This window comes from Physella acuta, unplaced genomic scaffold (genome assembly GCF_028476545.2).
Source record: "Physella acuta isolate Inbredline_101_S28 unplaced genomic scaffold, ASM2847654v3 ptg000646l, whole genome shotgun sequence".
Lineage (NCBI taxonomy): Eukaryota > Metazoa > Mollusca > Gastropoda > Physidae > Physella > Physella acuta.
Window position 1 is genome coordinate 98,560 of NW_026732165.1, and position 11,526 is coordinate 110,085.

General features: G+C 40.8%; 1 protein-coding gene across 1 annotated transcript; it reads left to right on the top strand.

Moving 5' to 3' along the window:
• Window positions 1–350: 350 nt before the first annotated feature.
• LOC131948437 (uncharacterized) lies at window positions 351–6,784 on the top strand. Its single transcript, XM_059310041.1, has 3 exons — window positions 351–503; window positions 2,317–4,715; window positions 5,852–6,784. Exons 2-3 carry the CDS (start codon window positions 2,342–2,344, stop codon window positions 6,631–6,633), a joined length of 3,156 nt encoding a protein of 1,051 aa, XP_059166024.1. The 5' UTR covers window positions 351–503; window positions 2,317–2,341; the 3' UTR covers window positions 6,634–6,784.
• The last annotated feature ends 4,742 nt before the right edge of the window (window positions 6,785–11,526 follow it).

Consider the following 11,526-nt stretch of genomic DNA (forward strand, 5'->3'; position numbering starts at 1 on the left):
TAACAACCTAACACACCTATTTTCAGAAGCGTCTATAATCGGACATAGGCACCCTCCATCATCTCAAATGAATAATGGAGAAGAAGAAATATCAGGATCCTTACCTGAACATTTTGTCGTAACCACCCCCACCCTCAAAGAACATTGTGTATTAACACTACCCCCCCCCTCACACACACCACCGCAAAAAAGCCCTCCTAACGTAACCACGTTTATTTACCTTGAATAACAATCGCTCACCCCCGTGTTTTTTGTTTTTTACCATGCCATCAACACGACTGTGTCATAAGTCCTGAGCGTGTCCTTCCGTGTTACCGTCCAACCACTAGATTCACACATTCGCTGCTAGCTAGCCCACAGAACATCCACGGGACAAATTCGAAAAATCGTGGAGAGTACAGAGAAGTCATCACCATTACAGCTGTGGGTGCCGATTGTCTTCAAACTATTTACGCTAATTTATAGAGGTGTGGTCCTATACCGTCAACATATTTACAAAACAGGTACAATTATTTTATCTATTTAGGCTAATTTATAGAGGTGTGGACTAATATCGTCACAATATTTACAAAACAGGTACAATTATCATTTAATTTACGCTAATTTATAGCTGTGTGGACTAACATCGTTAACATATTTACAAAACAGGTACAATTATCATTTATCTATTTACGCTAATTTATAGAGTGGACCAATATCACCATATTTACAAAACAGATACAATTAACTGTTTAATATAATTTATAGCGGTGTGGACAAATATAGTCAACATATTTACAAAGGAAGGTACAAGTATTTAACTATTTACACTAATTTATAGAGGTGTCGAACAATATCAACATATTTACGAAACAGGTACAAGTATCATTTAATTTACGCTAATCAGAGGTGTTGACCAGCATCGTCACCATATTTACAAAGGTAGATAAAAGAAACGTCAGGCTATTTACAATGTACATAATAGGCTGACAGTTATCGTCACAATAGAACAGTGGTTCTTAAACTTTTTAAGGTCCCGAATACAAGTTTCATATGTGCATACACTGAACCCTTCGTATTATATCGTCTTATCTGACAAAATGTGATCGTCAATCATATGAGTCAGGTGTGTCTTGACCTGCGCCTAAACCATGACTGACTCGCCGAACCCCTGGGGTTCGATCGAACACAATTTAAGAACCACTGAAATAGTGGTAAAGCTCGTACTAATATTACTATCAGAGCCAACGCGAAGGTATTGTGTATATATTGTATAACTAGGAAGCAGAAGCACCTATCATTTTGTTAATGCTATGCTTGCTAAGTCCATAGTTTAAACCCCAGGGCAGATGAGGCTCGTTAAAATGTGTGTAGATGGGTTAACCTAAGCATTAATTTTGTGTTGTATGTATTAGAATAAAAACCCTAAAACATGTACCGCTGCTGGTTTTTTTTTTAAAATGCGAATTAAACAAGGAATAGCTACATATGTCTAAATAAAAAGATCGGTAATTTTAATAATCAGGGGACCTTTTAAGTTAACGAGATTTATCAAGTGCGGGCTACACGTGGCCAAACGGCTTAACTTGTACAGGACCCAAAGTTTATAAGCCCTAACACACACATTTTTGACTCGCCTCCTCACCCAATGTAACCTTGTATGCAGAGTCGTAGCGAGGAGGGGGGGGGGGGGGGGGTAGGGGGTGGACCGCACCGGGTGACACCATTAAGGGAGTGACACAAAGACAAAAAATAGCAAAATATATAGAGAAAAACTTGAGGGGGGTGCAAATCGAAAATTTGAAAGTTAGTCCCAGGGAAGGGTCGCTACGCCTCTGGGGGGGACACCATTAAGTGCCGCACCGGGTGACACCCGACCTCGCTACGCCACTGCTTGTATGGTCCTTTCAGGCAACCACGCATCTTATTTTGAACGCTTGCAGAGTTCTCTCTTCTTCTCTCCCCCCCCCCCCCCCCTCACACACACATACAGAATAGCACAAACACACGGATAGGTGTTTTTTAATATCTCAGTATTATTGCTCATGGTAAACATGTGTATAGTGCTTGCTAGTCTACGATAATGGAAACTAGAAACTAGCAACTAGATTTTTATTTTATTTTTATTTTTTGTATAACAAAGCATTTGGCCATAACTCGATGTAACACCATATTGAAATGGTAAATCACCCTGCACCCTTCGTGTTGTGTATTTGTACTTTTTGTGATTTATAGACATTGTCACATATTGTTCATTAAATAATGAACATCACAACATATTTAGTTTAAATTCCGTTTCTCTCCCTTTATTTTTATCAGATTTGCCTCCCTTTTCAGATTTTCCCCGCACTGAGCAGCAAACATGAGCTGGCCCTTGTACGAGATAGCCGTCATCACGCCATTCACGGCCAATGTCCAAGATAAGCTGACCGTTGAAGATGTATGTCAAGGTCGAATGCCCCAGGCCACGTACGCAACAAACTACTTGAACTTGCCCGGTGTCTACACAAAGAATACCCCAAACTATTTGTCTTTTTCCCGGCCGTACGAAGTGGCTGAAAGCGTGACTGGTTACTCGGTGGAGAGCGTGTCCTCGTGGACGAGAAGCACTGACACCGTGTTTACAGACTCTTCAGTCTCCGAGTTCAAATCCTGCCAGTCCCACGTCAGTTATAAAGACAATGAAGGTCCAGAACTTCGTTTTATACAAGTACCCAGACAAAATAACACGAACTGTATTCCATCGAACTGTAGCGATGCCCAAAGTTCGGGTACTGAAAGTTTACAGACGCCTGTTAATTTGGACATTGAGACCATGTTGATGAAAGTTGCCGGGGACATTTGTGCCCTGGTACAAGTCCCAGACAGTAATGACATTCCTCAACAAACTTTCGAGACTAACACCCATGACGCTGAGTTATTTAACGAAGCTGTTAGGTTCAACACAGTGGGGTATCCGCCATTAAACAACTTATCATTTGAAAAACCTGAATTGTCTGGCTTTTCGGTTTTATCGAAAAGTGGGGAGTCGTATCTGTCTGCGATGAGTGTGTGTCGGGACAGCGATGCCAGTTCTTCCGCCTTCAGTAGCTGTAGAGTGTCCAGGGCGTCGAGTCAATGCGACTTGCACGAATTGGGAAATCCCGAAGAGAATTTCGCGGACGTTGAATCGGCCGAGTACGACTCGCTGGCGCCGAAGTTGAAAGTGAAACCGAAACTACGAAACAGGAAGCCGATGGCGACCATGTTCACGCCCCCTCAGACTCGGGACGACTCCGGAGCGAGTAAGGTTAAAACAGATCTACCCCGGCTGAAACTGGTGGAGACGGACGAGCAGAGCGGGTTCGAATCCGGAAGCCGGGCGTCCAGCGGGTACTGCGATAGCCCGACGCTGTCGTCTGCTTGTTCTGAACACGAGTTCTCATACCTGAATCCGCTCTGTAAACCTTTCGTGCCGAGGTCGAACCTATCCCAGGAATACCTTTCTTCAGGTTTGTCGTCGTCTGAAAGCGTAGGTTCCCGCGAGATTTGGAACTTCACACATTTGGTACAGCCCTCGACGGAAAACCTTGCACGTCTGCCTGGGAATTCTGCAGTCTTTGATAGCGGAATTGAGCAGACTAATCTTTGGAATACGACTCATGCCAGCACGCACTCCTCATCCTTGCAACAGACATTCGACGAAGCAGCAATGCCGGAAACTGTATTTGAACCCAAAGGTAGTCATTGCGTAATTCCTGACATCGTAATACAACCGCATTCAGATTTTAAGGACACTTCAGATTTGTGCCCGTACAGATGTAAACTTGTACATAAGGGAGATTTTACGCCCATTGACCAGCTGAAGAAAGAATCGCTCCCTAAGGACTTTCAAACAACGAAACATCTAGACCAAGTAGTCACAATATCTCAACGAGTTGTAAAATTACGTCTGCGGAAATCATTTGCTTTTGAGCCTTTAGAACCGGAGTTCAGCCTGTGTAATTCATGTACTGATAGTTCAACCCACACGGAAAATTCCGGCTACGAACATTTCGGCACTGGGTTTGCATGCAACGTTAACGAACACTATATTGAAATCCGAACGCATTACAAAATGGTAGGCTCACCGGAAGAAGCGGAAAAGACTGAGGTCACTTTCTCTTTGGCTTTTCCGGATGGCGGGAAATGTGTGCAAATACTTTGCCAGGGTCAAAGGGAGGGCTTCCACAGACCCGCCCACTCGCATGTGACAGTCTTCACTTGTCTGACTCCGCGAAGCTTGCTGCCATTTTTGCACTTGTTCACCCAAGTTCCATCAAGGTGTCGCTCCAGCCTTTTCAACGACTCATGCTATTTCAGCGATTCCAGTTTAGATTCCAGCACCTCTGAGACCTCGACGCCAAGCGCACCGAAAAACGGCGCAGAAAATAACGCTACAGACTTGCACAGCAAAGATGGTGCGAAACATTCTTCCTACGCCGAGGTTGTCGGTAACGCAAGACATGAAAACAAATTCAGCTTCGCGGATTCTCGACTACCAAATTTGACTGAAATTTCTCGCGAGTTCCATGATGACACAATTCACGGCGGGATTCGAACCCCAACCACATCGTTTACTGGTGGAAGAGTAGCGTCTCCTCTGGCGATTATAGAGAGAAGGCTAAAAGACAAAGAGAAGATTGGGTGTTGTCCATACAGCGATGAGGCCACCTTTGGAACGAACGGACTCTACACGCATTTCTCCAGTTATGCAGGTGAGTAGATCACGGGCATACACAATGAATCACTGGCCCAATAGATTTGGAGCGACGGGGGGGGGGGGGGGGGGGGGGAGGAGGAAAGGGGGCAAATGGTTTAATTTTAATGGGTTTTTTTTCAAAATGTTGGCACAATCAGCTATATCATGAATCTTGATTTAACACTTACCATAATTGTTACCAGGCAAGGGAAATAACCTATTTTATTCGGTTGCTGCCCCTGTGGGTCGGCTATTTGTAAAGTAACGTTCTGCTCTTGTGAGCGATGTTTACCAGTTTTCCCAAGTTTTCCCATGTCATGTGACCCCTGGGAATCTGGGTAGTTTCTGACATTGCACGACAGCCGTACAAGGTAAAATAGCGTGGGGGGGGGGGGGGGGCGAGATTTCAATTATCAGTAGTGGAAGATAATAGAAAGTATAGGCCTAACGAAGTTAACGGCAATAAATCATTTTATTGTATGCACGTGACTATTTGTGTAGTCTTTTGGCAATAGCTATTATGTAACAACCTTTATACGCAGAATTTTTATTACTGTGAGACAATGTCTGCAATATAATTGTACATGTCATTTAGTGCTGAACTTAGTTTTATATCATTATGTCGGTCTGAATTAGCTGACGACATAAAATGGCATGGTTATTTCATATTTACTAGTACCAGTGGTGTAGCGAGGTCGGGATTCACCCGTTGCGGCACTTAATGGTGTCACCCCCCCCCCCCAGAGGCGTAGCGACCTTTCCCGGGGACAAACTTTCAAATTTTCGATTTGCACCCCCCCTCAAACTTTCAATTTGCACCCCCCCCCCCCTCAAACTTTCGATTTGCACCCCCCTCAAACTTTCGATTTGCACCCCCCTCAAACTTTCGATTTGCACCCCCCCCCCCCTCAAGCTTTCGATTTGCACCCCACCTCCCTTAAATTTTTCTCTATATATTTTGCTATTTTTTGCCTTGGTGTCACCCCCCTAAATGGTGTCACCCGGTGCGGTCCACCCCCCCCCCCCCCCCCCGCCCCGCCCCCCTCCCCCTCGCTACGCCTCTGACTTGTACCGCATTTTGCGGACTAGATTGTAATTAGATGTACCTTTACGTACCATATACTTAATTACTGTTTTGTTTTAAATTTACAGGTGATGTGCTGTCTCAGACTGAACTCTTCACAAAGCCGTTACTAAGGGTCGCTACCCCGCTCAGCAATCCCTCCCCTCTTGAGTCGTCATGGGAATACGAGGCTTTGATATACGCACAGAGCTTCCATAGAGATGCCTACAACAGATTGCACAAGCCAGCCACAAACGTCAACAGAAGTTCGTCTCTGTCGAGCTGGTCCAATTCCAACCAATGGGATGATCAACTTTTGTCAGGTGACACTGGGCTAGGTCAAACCCTTGTGAGCGATCAAGTCAATGCGCACTATTGGAATCTCCTTAATGAAAACAATTCGTTTTACTCAACAGGTGACAGCTATTTGAAAACATGGGACAAAGATCTGATTAACGTTGATGAAAATCTGTATCCACTTGCTGAATTTAATCATTTCGAAAAAATGGTGAACGACATTCTTGACGAAGGGGAAAGTCAGAAAACATGCTGTCGAAAAAGTTATACGGAAAATCAGCCACGACACAGAAGAAATAGTTTTGGGAATTCCCATTCTAATAATACACATTCGATCATAATCTCGCACCCCCATGGAGGACGGAAAGTAATTTCCTGTGGCAGTTTCTCGAGCCATTTCCACATCGGCGGAGATTTGTACGACACCCCGACCTGCATGGGGTGCTGTGGTGCTCCCGTCTTAACGTTTTCCGGCGAAGACGTGTACGTAACGCATCTGGTTCACGCTGGTACAACCAAAGTGTACGGAGTCACCAGCGGAATGGGCGTGTCGTTTTTCTACTCAAACTATTAACTAGTATTAACGTCTGTGATGATCTACCTCTACTCTTAAATGTTCATGTTCATATTTTTATAACGTATTTAAATGCATAGTTTTAAATTTTCCTATACAAGGAAATTTTTACATATTTTTAAACTTGCTCAGCGAATTTTTCTTTACATTTTAAAACACTATGTTTTAATTGTTTTTATTTTACAATTTACACTTTATTTAGTATGTATTTTTATATTGGAATAAATTTAATTAAAATTTACTTTTTCCAATTTATTGTATACACCATTCAAGGCTCTTCACTATGACTTCTAAATGTAAGTCTGTCTTTCTCGTTTGAATTTGAAATCTCGCCAGCCAGGGAGAGATAAATTTTCAAACTAAATTTTAACAGGATTCCCATTGGCTTTTAAAATACCCAGAGTACCCAAAATGCAACAATTATAAAATTGTTAGTAATAATAGAATCGCATTAAATAACAGTAGGTCTAGGCTATTAATATTGTAACTATGTTTAGGACAACATGTTACGGACTAGAATAAAAATAACTAACTGTAAAAAAAAAATCACATTTTAACGAAGGCAATATTTTCTTTAAGCTAAATATCTTGTAATCTACCATTTTGCACGGTTTACAATTTTAAATAATAGCGGAACTAACTTTACCATTTTTTATACCAATTTTTTTTAAAATATCCACATTTGGACTGAAAAATACTAGCTGGCAAGTTCGAGATCGAAGTTACAAACCATATTTGATGCTATACAAAATACAGGTAGGGAAGGATATAATTTATGACGTCCACATTGGAGGGGGTGTGGGAAGGGGGTCTGGGGTGGGTCGGACCGAGACCGAGGTAGAACTTTGTTATATCTGAACGTCATAAATTACCCCCTACCCCATCCCCATGGAGATGTCTCTACTTACTCGCTAATGTGATAAACTATCACACAGAAATATGGCATCGCGATAAAATCGGTTGTAAGTTGCATAACTCTTTATAACAGGGAGTCCTCCTGTGATATAGCCTACATGAATGACTAAACTATAAAAGGGGACATAATGCTTGATTAGCAGAGCGTCAATGAGGGCCAGACTGCGAGCTAGATACATGGTTTCTTTCAGGCATCTCTTCGGACTAAATGGGGGGAAAACGTATAGTTAGAAACAAAAATCACTTTGACCAGTGTCCACTCACTCACCCGCATCAAAAAATACCCGAAACAGTGTACGATACGCTTCTGAACAGTTTTCTCAAAGGACTATTTCATTACACCAAAGTGTGATTACATTTAACATTTGATTTGTCAAGTTTTTAAATGGTTGTACTAATGTACTAGTACTAGCCATTGGGGAATCAAGTAAAAGTCCAGCAGCGTGCGAGAGTAATTTTTTTTTTTGGTATGATACAAATGACAAATTTTAACAAAGCACAAAAAGAAGGGGGGGGGGGTGAGAACAGTTAAAAGCGCCGCGAGAAAGACTAGGCTAGAGGTTAAGTGAAATGAAATAGCCAACATGTTAGCCCATTGAAGCCAAATTAATAGATGGTAGCTCGGTTTAATCAACAGACGCCTTCAGTAGTTGTAAAAATGTTTTGTTTTACAGATTTTTACATTTTCTTGGGTCATTATTCCCCCCGCCCCTCAATAAGTGCATTTTCGTTAATTCAAGAATATCAAAATTGCAATCTAATTAGTCATTAACAATTAATGTCAAGATGTAAATATTCACTAACACAAGGGGAGATAACGAGGTACTCGCGATCACTCGATCAGGTGAGCTGATGGTTACGGCGAATGTTTACAAATAGTTTGGACAAGTTCATAAAGGGCTGATAAGGTTTTATAGAGGAATTTGTGTAAGGGCATATTATATATATATATATATATATATATATATATATATATATATATATATATATATATATATATATATATATATATATATATATATATATATATATATATATATATATATGCAAACCAGTGTGGCTCAGCTTATGTATGTCTTTGTGTTGTGCAACTAACTCCATTAAATCTAACCTGTGTAGACCAAACCTACCCTACGCTAGGTTGATCAAAAACATAAATAAATGAAGCGAAAACAGTGTACTACAATAGACTGCACCGCACGACCTTTAATCGATAGCTACACGCCTCGGAGTGACGTAAACTATCCAATCTATTTCCTAGCATGACAAATTTCGGGCTTTGTTTACAATTCTATCGTGGCTCTAAAATTAGCGAGCTGACGTTTTAGCACTGTGAAGAAAAATTTAGTTTAAAAAAAAAAAAAAAACTACACTGATCTGACTTGTACTTGATCTTGTGTAACAGATATCAAAAGGATTAGTGTTAGGCTTAAAGACTGAGTTAATTAATTAATTGGGGGTGAAAATGTGAGTAATTGGTTATGACAAACCTAGCTAAACGAGTAAGAAAATAATTGCAAAACGTAGTTGGGACTGAGGGTTTCATAGTTCTCATGTATGTATGTATATATATATATATATATATATATATATATATATATATATATATATATATATATATAATTAGGCTGACAAATGAAGTTTCACTAAAGGGTTGCTAATTTTTCTTATTATAAATCTACCTAATCGCAAAGCTGATGATTGAATCTGGAAGCCCATAGAAACGCCACACACAACTAGATGGGGTGGGGGGGGGGTGTTGCTAAGATTTTTGTGACGGTGTTTGAGAAACGGTAGGAGTGGAGACGAATCACATTTGAAAGTTGGGATTGAAACTAAGCTAAAATTGCATGACGTCATGTACGCACTACACAATCATAGCGTGTGTCGTATTGATTGATACAGGCGTAAGAACCACATCACCGCGCTTAACAATTGAATGCAAAAAATCTTGTAACATTCTTCAGGCTTTTTTTAGAATGTGAGATATAATCTACGGAAGCAGTGGCGTAGGCAGGGGGGGTTAGGGGGGGGGGGGGGTCATAACCCCCCCCCCCATAGACCGCTCGGTATATATATAAAAAGTATGAGGGGGGTGCAAATCGAAAATTTGAGGGGGGAGGGTGCAAATCGAAAGTTTGAGGGGGGGGGGTGCAAATCGAAAGTTTGAGGGGGGGAGAGGGGGTGCAAATCGAAAGTTTGTCCCCGGGTAAAAATTGGAACCCCCCCCCCCCCCCCCCCATTGAGACGATCCTGGCTACGCTACTGTACGGAAGTTTCATAGTTTCACAACTTAAAATATATTGAGCGAAATCCTTAATTATGTTGGCTATCTTTCCCTAACAAATTCAGCACACATTACATTTCACTTATTTTTTAACATAATTTTCATTAGACCACAACTATCACCAATATTATTTTATAGGCCTGGACAGTTTTAAGCATTTCTTCGATAGCCCACACCCCGAGTACATCCGCTCCCCTCCCCCACCCTGACGATATAGAAAAGAATGCTTTTGTGCCTGTTCCCCCTCCACCACCCTCCCCGAATAAAAAAAACGTCTGAAAGAAACCCAGGACCCAACATACTTTAAACCCACCCCATCACTTTCCCTACCATAGTGACCAATTCATTTGTCTACTGTGGAAACGGACTTTAAAAAAAAAAGTTTTTGCGATCACCTTAATTTTTGAGAAAGTTTCTTGTTTCTATTCATAAGCAATGTTTTTGATGTCTTACAGTTACAGTGTGTCTAAAAAAATAGGCCTGAATCATCAAACCATTCAAGCAAAAGACGTTTAGGGTAAAGAAAACCAGGCCATTGTTATTAGGCCAGCAACTACATACCCCATACCGTAGGCAGTGGCTTCGCTAGGTCGGGTGTCATCCGGTGCGGCAATTCAAGGTGTCATCCCCTCCCCCAAAGAAATTATATATATATATATATATATATATATATATATATATATATATATATATATATATATATATATATATATATATATATATATATATATATATATATATATATATATATATATATATATATATATATATATATATATATATATATATATTTATATATATATATATATATATGTGTGTGTGTGTGTGTGTGTGTATGTGTGTGTCGGCCTACATAAGCCTATAATTTAAATATATGCTACATACGCCTACTTATGTGTGCATAAGCTTTAATCACTGCAGACTTAATAGTAACGATGTTTATCTAAAGTCTGGTAATAATATAGTTGAATGTAGCATTGTTTTCTCTATAGTTAGCACGTTACGTCATGGTGGCACCCCCACCCTCTTGTAATAATTGTCAATTTGTACTTAAAAGACTATATAACTTTAATTAATCATTAATTTAAAAGGCATTTTTCTTCTGTATATTTTGCATTTCTTTTCCCTTGGTGTCACCCCCCCCCCCCCATGGTGTAACCCGTTGCGGTCCGCACCCTCCGCCCCGCCCTCGCTACGCCTCTAACTGTAGGCCTATAAAAATAGAGAAACTGCCTTCCCCTCCCACCATCTTCGTGTAGTGAAATGTGTGCACGACCCCTGTCGATGAGATATATTGTTGTCCAAATATTTTCGGGTAGACTTAATTTTTTCTTTTCTTTTGGTAGTAATATTATACTACAATTCATTCTTCTATATTTCTAATATTGGATCAAATGACGTGTTTCTAAAAATAGAAATACCGTGTCTCACAAAATCTAGGCCCAAGCTTGGCTAACTAGATCTAGATTCTAGATCTAGGTAGATATACTTCAGTGAAGAAAAACAACAATGTACCCCACCTACCTACTACGGAGCAAACACAATTTTACCCCGTAAAATGTTACTGAACTGCGTATGTAATATAAATAAAACAAATACATGTCGCCGCTGATGGGTAGGCTACGCTTCAAACTCCGTGGCGTAGCTTGGGGTAGGGAATAGGGTGGGAGGGGTTAGGGGCAGCCACTTCG